We start from the raw sequence: 14,984 nt of genomic DNA, 5'->3' as shown, positions 1-14,984 counted from the left end.
TTGGTTTTATACAGCCTACGCTTCTCAAACTTTCAATTTGCAGGCCTCTGAACGGGTAAGAAATTGAGCTAACTACTGGGCTTCAACTTTATTTTGGTAGACAAATATATATATATATATATATATATATATATATATATATATATATATATATATATATATACACACACACACAGTTTGCATACCTCTGAACCTCTTCGCACACGAAAATTGGACAATCCCTAAAATAATGGGAGGACATATATTGCTCATAAACTTCGAAAGATGCTAGCATGCATTTGCTAAAGGACATGAAGTCTAAGACTTAAATGAATGCTGTTGTTTAGTGACTTCAATCTTCGGTGATTTGTCAGGAAACCGAGATTAAGGAGTCGGTGTAGCGACCGATTACCGCCGCTTACCTCAGGTAGTAACAGGACGCAGATTGGCCGTATGCGGTACTTACAAAGAAGTAGTTGAAAAGGTATGATAACCACCAGGTTTCTTCCTCTTGAGAATCGTTATTCAACATTGCTATTATTATCTTTAGATAAATATTTTCGTTATTAGCAAACCAATTTAATATATAGAAAAAATTCAAAGCACTTTAAAACTATTTTCTGAATTAACAGAAGTTTTGACGTAATGTACTTTGTACCCCCCTTCTTTTGGTTATTGCTCTAGGGTTACCACTTGTCCCTCATCTGCAGGACAATTTCTATTTGAGCAGTTTTTTTTTGTTTGTTTTCTGTTCTGGGGGTGGGGGTGGGGGTGGGGGTGGGGGCATGGGAAATAAATGCTTTATTAACGAAACATGTTCTAACTTTACTGCTGTAGAAAAATATTATTATAGGGCAGAAACGTATTCGTTTGATACAAACAGAAAATAAAAATTCTACAACATTGACTCCCAGCCAATAAAGTGAAACCTTGTTATATACGTTCATCGTGGGTATTTTCCGTGTAAAAGGTACCATTTTGTACATGTATCAAGCCTGGCTAACTCTCTCTAAAATGTGTAAAAATCTGTTAACCAGTTTACAGTGTAATTTAATTTAATCCTGATTTGTGCTCAGGATTAGCTCTAACCTGTACAACTTGTTAGACTTGCTTACTTATGTAATCTCTGTAAATAGTCTTTGTAATATGTAATGCTGGTATTCTGTAATGCTGTATCTGCTTACCTTTGGAGCTTTTCTCCCCGGGCCTCCGCTCAAAATGGACATGCATCCAGTCGGACTATCCCGGTCAATAAATGTAAAATAAATTTTGGAAATGATAATTACCCTACAGTGCCCGTAGTAGGATTGAGACAACTCGACAGTAGTTGGGATATACGCTGATGCTGCTAAGTCAGGCAATCGAGTACTTACACATTCATTTATTATACAGGTGGGTATCGCCTGAAATATGAAATGCCTATCCCCTCTAGCGGCGCCGCTGGTGTAATTCTCGTCCTTTGCAAATGAGGCGTGTTCATACTTTTGTCAGCCGACTTTTACTTCAACGATCATAAGACTTGCATTTTATTCCGTAGCGCAGGATGGCTTCGTTTGTTAGTGTGTTTTGTCTCTCTCACTTGCTCTTTCTAACGATAATCAGTACATTAACATGGACTGCTGTGAGTAATTTACTTTTACGATACTTTTGCAATTATTTCACTTGTTTTTAAACAAAAATTCAAGCGTTGCCGGTTATAGTAGCGACTTCCGCGTTCAGAAAAATTGTGTAATGTTACTCTGTGTTTTGCATTAAGACTAATCCATGTTTAAACTTCTATAAAATCCATAGCTTGTGTAAACTGGATCTTGGGGGAATTGCATCTTTGCTTCACCAGTAGTATATTTCTGATTATCGTTCTAATTGAAATACTACTGCCAGTACAAGTCAATTTGCAGAGTAGCCAAGCGTACTTTGCGCTTGCGCACGCTTTAACCTTATTATTATGCTGCAGTAAACTGTACTCACATTTTATTTCAAAGCTGTTTGCATGTTTTTCATGATAATATGCTATAAATTTTGCCTCCCCATCCCGTGCTTAGTTAACTGATTTTATATATAGATTATATATAATGTGTGTGTATGTTTAATCTGATGTTCTTACCGTTGAAAGGATAATATTCAGAAGGACCCATTTTCCAGTGGGGTGTTAAACTTCTCAATGGTCTGGTTTGTAGAAGTCGTGATACAGTTACAAGTATTGTAATGCCTGTGACTTCTTGCCATATTGTTACACCAGACTGATTTTGGCAGTTCCTTAAACATGACCATTTCCTGGTTTTAAACTTTGTTATAATTCAGGAAGAAAGCTCCTGGTTTCCACACAGGTGTGTACATGAGACTGTTAGGTTTTTACAACAGGTGAATGTGACACTACTAGTTAGGACCTGGATAGGGGGACCATGAAGCTCCAGCTTTTAGCACACGTTAAAGAACAAAGGAGTAAAACAAATATATATTTTTAAAAAATAAAGCTTGAATGACGTCTAAAGACATGCGGGTAGGTGCGTGCGTGAATGGGTGTGCCTTCCTTGAAGGTTGGGCGTCGGGCTGGCAACTTGGCACCGTAAAAATCCACTGCTAATCATTAGTGGACCGGAGTTGTGGCGATGGTGACTCCTAACCGGGAAAATCCGAAAGACTTTGAACTGAGTTGTAAATTTCGTAAAAATAACTTGTACTATCTTTGTGATAGTTCTATTCTGTTTTAAAAAAATATTACTGGCTGTATGTAGATGAGCTGTAGTATTTGGACTAAAGAGGGAATGTTGTATTCACATGTTTGTGTGTTGCTGATTGGGTTAACCTAGTAGGCATAAAGCCATTTTCAGAGAAGTCAGGCTCGTCTTACGTAGATGAACTTTTTCATTATAACAGCACATTGCATCGTAAGAAAAATAAAATAGGCGGCAAGTCACAAAATGCGTTTAAGACATTTAGAGTAGATGTCTGCTGCATACTAGGGTTACCACCTGTCCCACTTTGCGAGGGACAGTCCCTCTTTGGGCAGTTGTGTCCTGACAAAAATTTGTAAAAATGGCAAATGTCCTGAGATTTTAGGACAAAATTATTTCCTATATTTTATGTAATAGTTGCATAAAACAGTTATTCTGTATCTAAAATACCTAAATGTTATAAGAAACAGAATAAGCAACTAAAATGCTACAAGAATAAGCTTTTATTTAGGCAAAAAAGTTAAGTTCTAATCTTTGTACTGACCATGGGTATGTGTTGGCCCGTGTCGGCTTGTAAAATCTGATGTTTGTACCAAAAATGTCCCACTTTGGCCATTTGAAAAGGTGGCAACCCTACTGCATACACGCACCTTTAGAGATCTGATTTTTCTGTAACTCCTGCATTCCTTTCAACTGTGCTGTGCAGTGCCCACATTTTCATAGAATGCCCAGATTTATGCCTAATATTTTCTCATAACATTTGTTTTCTGGCACATCGTTGAGGACTGAAGTCACTATATGATGACAAACATTTGAGTATCGGACTTTATATCCTTCAGAAAATGCTTCCTAACACAAATTATGTTGTCTTAGCAACCTTCTAAGTTTATAAGAGCAATATTTAAAATATGTCCCCATTTTTGTGCCCCTCCCCCCCAATTATTTTATGCTTGCCTCAGATTTCTTAACGCTAAGAGGTAGAGGGGTATAGCCTACTGTTTCACAGCAAGTCCAAGGTCTCCACCATTGTTACAACCAGGGACCTAAATCTTCATATAAATAAACATTTTGGAGGGAAAGATTATACCCTAGTGCATTCCAAACATCTGATGTAAGCTTTACCTTTCATGTTCGGCAGTGTAACTTACTGTCTCTTTTTTTAAACATAAATTAGATGATTGGATGATGATCCACAAATTTCTGTCTGGAATTGACTGGTATGACTTGAGAAAGGTGTGGCCTGAAGGAAGAGTACTGATAATACATGATTGCTCATAAAACTCAGCCGCCTTTTTGATTCATAGATATTCCCAGGCCCGTTTTGGAAATTATTGCTGTCATGCCTTTTACATGCCTAGTTTGTGCTCTATGTATTTTAAGTGTTTCTGGTAACATAGGGCACATTGGGTGATTTTTCATTAAGTTTATATTTAGTGCTTTCTTCTTGTGCATCAAATGGCAAGTTGTGGTTAGGCTATATTTATGTAAAGGTTGTGTTGCAGGATAGCAGGGGAATTTTTAATTTGTATTTCAAGGAATATACCATCTTTGGCTGTTTTTAGTTTGTCTGGTAGCATTTCCCCTTTTTAGATGCTAGGGGCACCAACTTCAATGTTACTTCCAGCACTATAAGCTAAGTGTGTGTTTGAGGACTGTGGTTCTCTGGGTGATGTACTAGATTTTCATGTATAGAAGGTTATGGGTGAATGTTTCCTTTATGTACTTTTGGCGTGCTTGCAACAAATTTTGTTGTAGGTTGTTTTATATGTTTTTGTTTAAATTTCTTATGGCAGAAATTCAACAAAACGCTTTTGTCAGGAACACTGATTTAGCAGTGTTTTTCTTGTAAATGATAGGCTGAGCTGAGCTAGAGTCTGTATAAGAGCCCACTCTTTCTTTGGAGTTTATTGCATTTTTAATGTGTTGCTTGAAAGCAAGGTTGCTGTCGATACTTTTTAGTTGTTTAATCCTTCATGACCTCCGACTTTAACACTGTATGTCTGTCAACTACTGCTTCTCACTTGCAAATGCAATAAGGAAAACAAAATGCCTCCAGATCTTCTTCTTCTTTCGGCTTTTCCCGGTTAGGGGTCGCCATAGCGAACCATCTGTCCGCTCATGATTGGCAGTGGAGTTTTACAGTGTCGAGTTGCCAGCCTGGCGCCCAAACTTCCACAGAAGGCACACGCACACACTCACACCTAGGGCCAATTTAGTGTCCAATCCACCTACTGCATGTCTTTGGGATGTGGGAGGAAACCGGAGCACCCGGTAGAAACCCACGTGACCACAGGGAGGACATGCAGACTCCGCACAGAAAGCACCCCAGCCGAGAATCGAACCGGAGAACTTCTTGCTGTGAGGCGACAACGCTAACCACTGCACCACCATGGCCGCCCCATACACACACTATATATATATATATATATATATATATATATATATATATATATATATATATATATATATATATATATATATATATATATATATAATATATAAAAATAAAATCTGTGCGTGTGTATATGTGTATACATGTGTGTGCGTGCCTCCAGATGTGATGCTTCAGTGGTTTACTGCTTTCATCATACAATATATCAGAATGCACAAATAAGTCTTTAATCACATTGTCACTGGTTATTCATTTCCACAAGACACAAACTGCAGACCATGCCATTTATTCAGTAAATAGACTTCATACAAAATATTACAGCAAACGTGTGCCTATATGTGGTCATTAATCAACTGTTTTCGTACTACTCCATTTTTAAAGACTTCTAAAAATCACTGATGATCTAAACATATTTATTTTAGAAGGCATGGTTTCAGTAAACATTTAACATTGATGCAGCCATTAAGTATTAATATTGCTCCACTTGCAGTTTTATTTTCATTTCTGCTTGTTCTTGTCTCAATGGTCTATTTCTTTCTTTTTGGTTCTTGCAAATTCACTTTCAGTACTTCACAAATGCTGTCTATCCATTTTAGCCTATGCTGTCCTGTTCTTTTCAGCACCAGTGTCTTTTTTTTTTTCTCTCCCTAGAAATTCATGCTTTTAATGTGTGCAGAAAATATTTGAGATTTAATTTTACTGTCATGCCTTCGGGGAACAGTTTGGGCTTATTTAATTTATTTTTGATTAACTGTGATCTACTACAAGTCCACTTAATTCAAAATTTCACCAACACCACAGTCCAAAAGCATCAATTTTCTGGCAATACTATCTTCGTTATTAATCTGATCCTTAAACATGTTACCGGGAAAAATGTAGCTTTGACTATATGGACCTTTGACAATGTGATGTTTGCTGTTCAGAATCTTATCCAGGTTTGCTGTGGCTACAATTTGTAGGTTTGTTTGTACATAGTATCCTATGTTTGGAAGTTTTGGATGGGGAAAGCTGAGGTGCACTATTGTTTTTCTGACCATTATTCCCCACTATCTTTATCCCTGCTTTTCCTGTAGGCTTTAACTTGGCATTGACCTCAACCTGACTAGCCAAAGTAGTCAGTACAGTGTTTTATTGAAGACAATTAAGATCCTCTCTATTTACTAGATTACCCAGACCTGGCATATTGATGATTCAGCTTACTGGCTCCCAGGCAGTGGAGCCCTTAAGAGGGCCATTGTCTTCAGTATTGCATACCTCCCTTGCTAGAACCTTGGTAGACCATAATAGGCCTGTTTCCTGGGGAAGGATCATATGTCAGGGCTTTGTCTTATCATTCTGCTGATAAACCCTGTATTTAAGCCTTTGATGTACTCTGCTCTGGGCAGGAGCTTTTACGGCATCTCTTATGACTTGGCATGGTTTGCTGTTTTATAGTTACCCCCCCCCAAAGAGTTGCTTAGCAACCGGCCATCCCATATGCTACAATTGCATAGCTTGGCCCCATAGGCACATAGGTAATTAATTGGTTTAGTTGTAGGCTTCACCTTGACAGCTTTATTCTTTCAATAGCTCACACCTTCCAGTTACAGGTTTCCTAACTGACACATTTCCTGTGTTTTTTTTTTTTTTTTTCTGCATCTCTCTCAGGCTGGGCGACTTGCCATTCCTCATTAGATTTAAATGGGACTAGGATAATGTTGGGTTTTGTGGTATTTTTTGATTACTTTTTCCAAAACCTCTCTAGACTGTCCTTCTGAAGAGGTCCCTTGCAAGTGGAAGCTTCTGGACTCCCCAGAGGAGTCTATCACATCTGACACAGACCTTGATGAGTCAGAACGGTCCCCACAGTCGCCTTTGCAGACATCCTAGAAATTCTTAAGCAGAGAGGCGGCTGGAAGCCAATCAACCCTTCTGATGAGGAATCTGTCTACCTGAAGGCTTTTGGGTCTCACCCTTATGCTACTTTGGTATCTCCGCCTTTCGATGAACTTATGGATTTAGTTTGTCGAAAGGCATAGGAGTCTCCATATTCAGTGGAGCCTATCCCCTGGACGCCAAATAAAATTCATCACATCCCCTGTGACATCTAGGATTCAGAGTGTTTCTGTATCTAGACGACTGGTTCCTAACTGCTACCACCAAGCATCTACTAACAGAAGCAAGAGACACCACTCTGAAACTCTATTCATGTTTAGAGATCACAATAAACTAAACTATGAAAAATCTGCCTTATTGCCAATACAACATATCATTTTTATAGGCGCAGATCTAGATACTAAAGTGATGGTAATGCTTCCCCCAGAAAAAGTACAAGCCCTTCGGTGACAGGTTGTAGACCTTCTTTTCAAAAGGAAGATTTCAAGCAAGGACAGTTTTAAAAGTACTAGGCATCATGGCAGCAGCAATAAATGTAATTCCGTTAGTGTGGCTGCACATGAGAATTCTACAGTGGCTGCTGTTCAATAAGTGGTCCATGCAGGAACTTCGATGCCACACCAGATCATGTTAGCAGAATCTTGCAGGAGAAACATTCGTTGGTGGCTGCACTCCAAGTGACTTTAGGTTGACCCTTTGCTTCCACAACCGTTGGCCACAGTGACCACAGATGCTTCCCAGATGGGGGTCATCATCAGGGAAGGGCAGTTCAAGGCACTTGGCAGGATCACGAGGCCCACTTGCACATCAGTGTCCTAGAGATGAGTGGTGATTCTTGTATTGCAGGCATTCCAAGACTCTCTTCCACTAGGAATGACTGCTGTCCAAATGGACAATGTCAGTTGTATGGTATATAAACAAGGAGGAACCAGATCTTACCCCCTTTGTCGAGAGTGTGTGGCAGTGGGCAACCTCCTCCCAATGCTTTCTGGTAGCAATGCACATCCTGGGGAAATCCAATGTGATGGCAGACAAACTCAGCAGGGCAATACTGATGCCTCCCGAGTGGTCCCTGAAACAAAACATAAGTGGAAACGATTTTCCGAAAATGGGGTCAGCCTTGCTGCGACCTTTTTACCTTCAGGTTTCTTCAGAAAGCCAGTGCATTGGGAAGGGCTTTAATACTTGTCGCCCCATACTGGCCTTGTCAAATCTGGTTCCCATTCTTGTGTCTCAGGTTGATAACATATGGATGGAACACCCATGTACTTTCTCATGTAGTTCAGCAAAATTGGAATATTTTGATGTCCGATGACTGACTGGCTAATATGCTTCAAGAAGGATGTCTTTTTGGATACAGAAGGGGCAAAACATTAGGGTCCCATTTCAATCATTATAAACATGGGACATCTAACATATTACATCAGTCTAGCCTAACAGTGGGACTTCTTTTTGGATGTTTCCCATGTGGATATTGTGTCCATTGTGCCAGAATAGATAAAACCAAACAATTTAGTAGCCGAAATACTGGCAGGGTTTTTGACATACTGAATCAGAAAGAAAAAAGATTGATAGTTAGGCTAGGTGGTTGTTTCCACCTGGACTCAATGAGCAATTATGACCAGCCAATCAACATGAGTTGCTTTTCTCATTTTGCAATAAATATGGCTTGTTGTGAAATCTTTCTTTACACTGAAGAAGGCATTGTCATTACTGCTGAAACCGGTCTATGTTTTTGCTAATATATGGATTGTTATTGTTTCCCAACCACGTTGTGCTGGCTCCTTCTTTTGGACTGATATGATGGCTTTTTGAGCCGTGCACCTGCCGTACCTGCAGGGGTTACATTTGGATTGTCCCCTTCTTGTGACCTCCTCTGGGTTCTGGACCCAGTTCCTGATCTTCTAACTCACCCGATGGGAAGACAATTCACATGGAACGTTATGGTGAGTACAAGTTGACAGCATGGCTGCTCCGATTCCAAACATAGCCAAGCTACCTGACCTTTCACCTTCAGTGCAACATATCTTGATTTCTTCTCGCAAAGCTTTTAAGAGAAGATTCCAGCTCGGCAAATGGAAAATGTTTTCCTCCTGGGCTTTGGAAAATCATCTTGACCCTTTCTCTGTACCTATACCCTCCATACTGGAATTTTTAGCAAAGCTTTTTCAGGAGGGGGCAGCTGCAGCTACTATTAGAGTTCAACTAGCAGCAATCTCTAATTTCCATTTTAGAGAAGGGATCCGAATATTATGTCCCACAGACTTTGCAAAGCTTTCTTGAGAGGTACTAACCTTTTTAAAACTACCCATTAAACCACCTCTAGTCCCCATGGAACCTAAATTTTGTATTATTCCATATAATCCTTTCCCCTTTGAGCCTGCATCATCCTATGACCTTAAGTTTTTAACCTGGAAGATGATTTTCTTAGTAGCAATCACTTTAGCTAGGCAGGTTTTGGAGCTACAAGCATTGTCCATCAAACCTCCTTGTATACTGTTCCATAAGGTCAGAGTGTCATTTCGTACAAAAACGTCCTTTCTACCAAAGGTATGCTCCGATTCAAACTTAAACCAGTCTATAGACTTACCAGTTTTTTCCCCAAGAATGACAATAAGGCAGAATGTTACACCAACTAGATGTACACAGACAATTGCATTTCTACTTGCACAGAACAAAGGACTTTAGAAAGACTGACCACTTGTTTGTATCCTTTTCAGACTCAAGAAAGGTGCTCCAGTAGCTAAATCCACTCTCCAGATGGTTGTCAGATTGCATTGCATTCGCCTACCAGTCTGTAAACAACTTCCTGGCAAAATAAGAGCTCATTATACCAGGGCTATTTCTACTTCTGCTTTTTTTGCAAAACTGCCAATTGATACCATTTGTGCTGCAGCAACATGGGCAAGGTCTCATACCTTGATCATTCAATACAAAGTGGATTTGGCCTCCAGGGACAGGGCCTCTTTTGGGTCCACTGTTCTGAAGAATGTTCTCCCGTGAGCCACCCAAGAAAGATGGTGCTAGGGACGCTGTCCCACCAGTACAAAATGAAGTTGAGACAGGACAACATCACATAAAGAAGTTATGTACTCACCATAACGTTCCATGTGAGTTGTCCATCTTGCCTTCATTCTTGCATCCCACCCTCCTACCCCCAGCCTTTGGCTCCTGGAGGATTGAGAGGTTACTATTTGGCATCTAATATTCTTTGACCCTCTTCTTGGCTTGTAAAGAATAAAATCTTGTATGTGCATTTTTAGTATACCAGCAAACAAGATCTGAAGAATTCCCCTAGAGCATCATGGGGTAGGGGTAAGCCACAAGCTAGTTGGAGACCTCAAGCTTTTGTAAAAGGCAGAGTCGGAACCGAGGATCGGTTCCAAACCCACCAGTACAGAATGAAGGTGAGATGGACAATTCACATGGAACGTTATGGTGAGTACATAACTTTTTTTGTTTAGTTCGGCTTCAATCACTGTGGTAGTGGTTAAGGTTTTCACTTCAGAGACGCAAGGTGCAGGGTTTGCTTCTGACATCAGATTATTGGATAGACTTAAAACGACTCTTCAGGGCAGTTAGCCTAGTATTCACTGTAGTGACTCAGCTGCCTCTGCATAACTGTGCTAGGATGGATACCAGTCAATGCACAAGTTGCATCCTTATGACAGCTCTATACACTTAATTTGTAACATACAACCATGGTATCTAGCTTTGTGCATTTTAATTGTATAATGTGGTCGCTGTTGCAATGGTCTGCTCATCCCCCTGAGTGGAGGGATCTTTTTCTGAATTGTAGAACTTAATAGATGTCAAGCTAACATCTGTGACAACTACTCATGGAAATCAATTTGCGTTTTATGGGCGGAAATTTCCATAATGGAAATAAACCAGGTGATTTACCACTTTCCCTAAATGTAAGAAATGCTTTGGCAATTGCCGCATCCCACAGGAACCAGAAGAGATGCATCTACCACTTCACAGCTCTTCTTCCTGTGATATATTGTACTGTCAACTGATCTGCATCCTCAATACCTTTCTTGTAGTTGTACCAAGACAAGAGAGATGGACATGGTATGTGAATACAGGTGACCTCTTTCTGTCTTCTCGGCACAGCAGAATTAAGTTGTATTGAATCAGTTTTAATTGTCTTTCCATGCTGTTGCAGTCAGTTGTACAGTCTTCCTGCTAACAATGGGCCACGCTTCCACTGAATGTCTCCTTTATGGAGATTCCTCATGTCCACATTGAGATTTTGTGGCCATCCTGCACAATTGGTGCACATGGTCTTACAACAGTACAACGCCTGCTGCAGTAATGCATTAGACAGGCCTACAGATGTGAAGAAGTTGTCAAAATACACTTGATATTTACCATACAAACTCTCTGTGAGATCTGTGACTACACTATGTGCAAGTCTGACCTTAGGTGTCCCTTCCTCCTTTGCTGTGTAGATCTGCAAGTTACTGATGTAGCCATTGTGGCCATCAGCCAGCACCCACACCTAGTTACCATATTTTTAAGGTTTGACTGGCATGTATTGACGGTAGCTCAAGCTACCTTGAAATGCCACCATAGCTTCATTATAGACACCCCTCTAGGAGGTTATACTGGCTGTGGAAACCCTCAATAAGAGCATTCAGCATCGGCTGTGTATGGTGCAGTTTATCTGGTGTGGCTGACCTCTTGGGGGTTGGTGTCATTAAGGTGAAAGTACTGTCAAATTTTTTTCAGAGCGTACATGAGGGCATTACCTTTGTGATGGGGCTTATTGCCCTACCAAGGATTCATATCCCAGTATTTGCTGTACTCTGGAGGAGGTACTATGCTCATAGAAATGCATTCTAAGGAGTGCCTTAATGTCCTCAGCACTGACTGGTGTCCATGTGTCCACCTTTCCTGAAGCCTACTGACCCTGCAAATTGTACTAGTTTGTCTCTTCAGTGATGGTGGAAAAATAAGATGGAAAAAGTGAAGGTCATTTTTTTCACTAAGCATAGGAACTGATGAGCCCACAGGCTGTACAAAATTATGAAATGCAGTACAGTATCACACTGATCTACAGGTGTGGCCTTGTCTACCCTGCAATTTTTTGTTACCGCTATCACTAGGGTTTTTCACTGTGCCATTTACATAAATGCCAGCCCACATGGCGTGGCATCTTCTCACTGTGCCATTTACATAAATGCCAGACCACATGGCGTGGCGTCTTGTGCCTGACACCTCTTTGACACTATCACCTGCATAAGAAGTAGACTGCATCATATATGACAGTGGGTCATCCATTATTACAGGCAAATTGGTTGTACAGAGTGGTGCAAGATATTCATTGTGTCCAGACTCCAAGTCTGATTTCAGGGATACTGAAACCAATGTCACACTCACGGGCTGGGAGCATGGGGTTGAGGTTGTAAATATTGTCTTGCAAGTTAGAACTATTGTACTCCTGTGAGCTTGCTAGTACTTTGTAGCACCTGGCTGCTCTGACTTGCTACTGGTTGTGCTGGTTCTATTCTAAAAAAATGTCATCACTAATCAATATTAATGTACATGTAAAGATTTATCATTAGTGTAATGTGTGTGCGCGCGTTTATATATATATATATATATATATATATATATATATAATATGGATCTTCTTCACATCACTGACTTTCACTTTACCGAGACGAATACACCGACATCCGAAACACAGACTTCTGACTGGAGGTAAGTAACCGCTTGGCCATCTCACAAAAAAAAAAAAAAAAAATTATACCCACCCATGTGGGGGGCCAGTGGGGAAAAGGGCATATACGTCTATGTATTCATATATATTATGTGTGTGTGTATGTATACCTATATTAAAAAAAAATAAAACGCTAATTACATTATTGCTTTAGCAGTCCTTTTTCCAAGTTAGGAACTTAACTAAAAATAAAATGGTCCCGAGATCACCCCAGGAAAGAAGGCAGTATTTCAGCCTGTAACTGGTGAAAAAAGGGAATGAAGGACCAGTTGCCCAGCTATTATTTACTTTATTGGGCAGAGACCGTAAGAGACACCCGACAACACTATTTGCTGCTTAACAATGACGTCAGACATCTCATCATGCTGTAGTACACATTTTTAGCTTTAGCTGAGGTGAAGAGTAATCTTGGCTAAAGCATTAATGTAAGATTTTCAAGTTTTACCATGCAATCTCATGATTTACAGCTATGCTGTGCTGTTAGTTATTTTGCCTCTGTTCAGTCTACTATTCCTTCATTCTTTTTAAAAGGCATTCATTGGGAACTTTGCTGTGGTGAAGGATTTTTGAAAAATCCTCTGGAAAAGTGATTTTTTTGTCCCTCCTCCCACATAAATTTCAAATGGAAAGGCTACTTTATTTTCTAATTTCCATTTTAATTTACAGTAGCTTAACTGTGGTAGTAACTTCTGCATTTTCGCTTCAGTAAATTTAAAAATACACTTTTAAAGGGTCGGAGAAGTACAAGGCGCACTAAGCATGGTGGGAGGGCATTTTAAAAGTAGCAGGCACTTTGAGCACTGATCAAGAAAGCACGATTTCATCTCTGCACTCTTTATAATGTTTGTACCAATGGCATTCTTTCTCTGTTCAGATAAAGGATGGATCTGATAAAGTATTAGGTAAAAGCACCACAGCAGAATCCAACTATACCTCCTTGTAATCAAACGTGTACTTCAGCCATTTACAGTGTCCCCTGGTTTGATTTGAAACAAGGTTGAACAAGTATCTTGTCTTAAACACTGAAGATCAGATGGGGTGTTTTACATGTATGTTCTACTTGCTACATGTGTCTTGATGTTTTCCCTCCAGCTGTTACCTCATTAACACACCAGATCACCCCAGTATGTGGCCATACCCACTGATCTCTGGCACCCCTCTGGCACCCCCTCGTATACCAATCAGGGAAAGCCACATGTGTAAGTCCAACCCCTTCCCTCTGAAAAATGTCTATATAAGTAGCAGATTTTCCCATCAAGTCACTTAGTGCCTATCAAACCAGGAACCAAACAAAACGGACCACAACAAAGTGCTTATCCATCTTGTATGAAGAACTGAAAATGACTGAATTGTGTGAAGAAATGAAAGGACTGAAACCAAGAGTGAGGTGTCTTCTATTTGTTTATTGTGTGTTTATTTCTATTTATCTGATTAGAATTTTACTATTTTCTTTGCTTTTAGTTTTGTTTTTTCTCCTTGTATTGATATAATGAAGGTGCTTGAATGGCAAACCATTATTAACCTGATCTTTGTGAACAGTTAAAATCGCATAGAACCACTTCTCATCCTGTCATACTTTTAAATCCATGGTTTCAAATACTACTAGCGGAGATCTGTGATGAGACTGCCCCTGTCTCAACTACTCCATTGTTTTGCAAGTAAATGACAGGATTAGATGTTTTTTATGCTGAGTGGTGAGACAAAAAAAACGCTATGCCGCAGTACTTCCACTGTTGCACAACTTCAGTCTCGGAGGTCACTGTAGCTGGGGGAGAAGTTTAATTGTGCCTTTTTAATGTTTGTATGGCATTTTAAGAGGTTTACCACATTGAATGCTTTGAAATCCAGGAATAGTGCATTACTTACTTTTTTGTCACAGCTCTCTGCTACTTCCTGAACAAGTTTAGAAATGCTGTTAGTGCTATGACCAGTTTTAAATCTGTATAAGACTATGTTGGAAGTCTTTATGATAGCTGAGTGTGGGTGATCCATTTCCTGGTTCTTGATTTCCTTAAAATGCTAGTAGGCTCATAATTTTCAGTTCTGTTTGCTTCACCACTTTTGAACAGGAGAGTCAGTTATAAAGATGTGAAGTATCCTTTTCAATTCCTTTCTGTTGGTATGGTTTAGATGATACAATGATAATTTATGGATTGAGCCATGGTCTTTGATATTTTTATTTTTTTTTATTTTCTGTATGTTTGCAATATGGAAATGGAAAATGGTTAATTGCTTAATGTTTTTTGTTGTGATGTTTCCCTTTACAGCTGAAGTAGTATACATATTTTTGTTGGTTTGTTGGAGTGATGGCAGTTCTATTGGGGTTGTCTAATGT

The 14,984-nt window shown here is 39.7% G+C and overlaps 1 protein-coding gene across 1 annotated transcript in view; it reads left to right on the top strand.

Annotated features, from left to right (window-relative positions):
- The first annotated feature begins 1,426 nt into the window (after nucleotides 1-1,426).
- LOC122796445 (beta-galactosidase-like) overlaps nucleotides 1,427-14,984 on the top strand; it is a 948,601-nt gene continuing 935,043 nt past the window's right edge. Inside the window, exon 1 of the mRNA XM_044064920.1 lies at nucleotides 1,427-1,600. Coding sequence (XP_043920855.1) covers nucleotides 1,523-1,600 — 78 coding nt within the window. The 5' untranslated portion in view covers nucleotides 1,427-1,522. The remainder of the gene's footprint in view (nucleotides 1,601-14,984) is intronic.

This window comes from Protopterus annectens, chromosome 3.part0 (genome assembly GCF_019279795.1).
Source record: "Protopterus annectens isolate FY-2018-M chromosome 3.part0, PAN1.0, whole genome shotgun sequence".
Lineage (NCBI taxonomy): Eukaryota > Metazoa > Chordata > Ceratodontiformes > Protopteridae > Protopterus > Protopterus annectens.
Note: the sequence above shows the minus strand (reverse complement) of the source record. Positions and strands in the feature narration are given on the sequence as shown.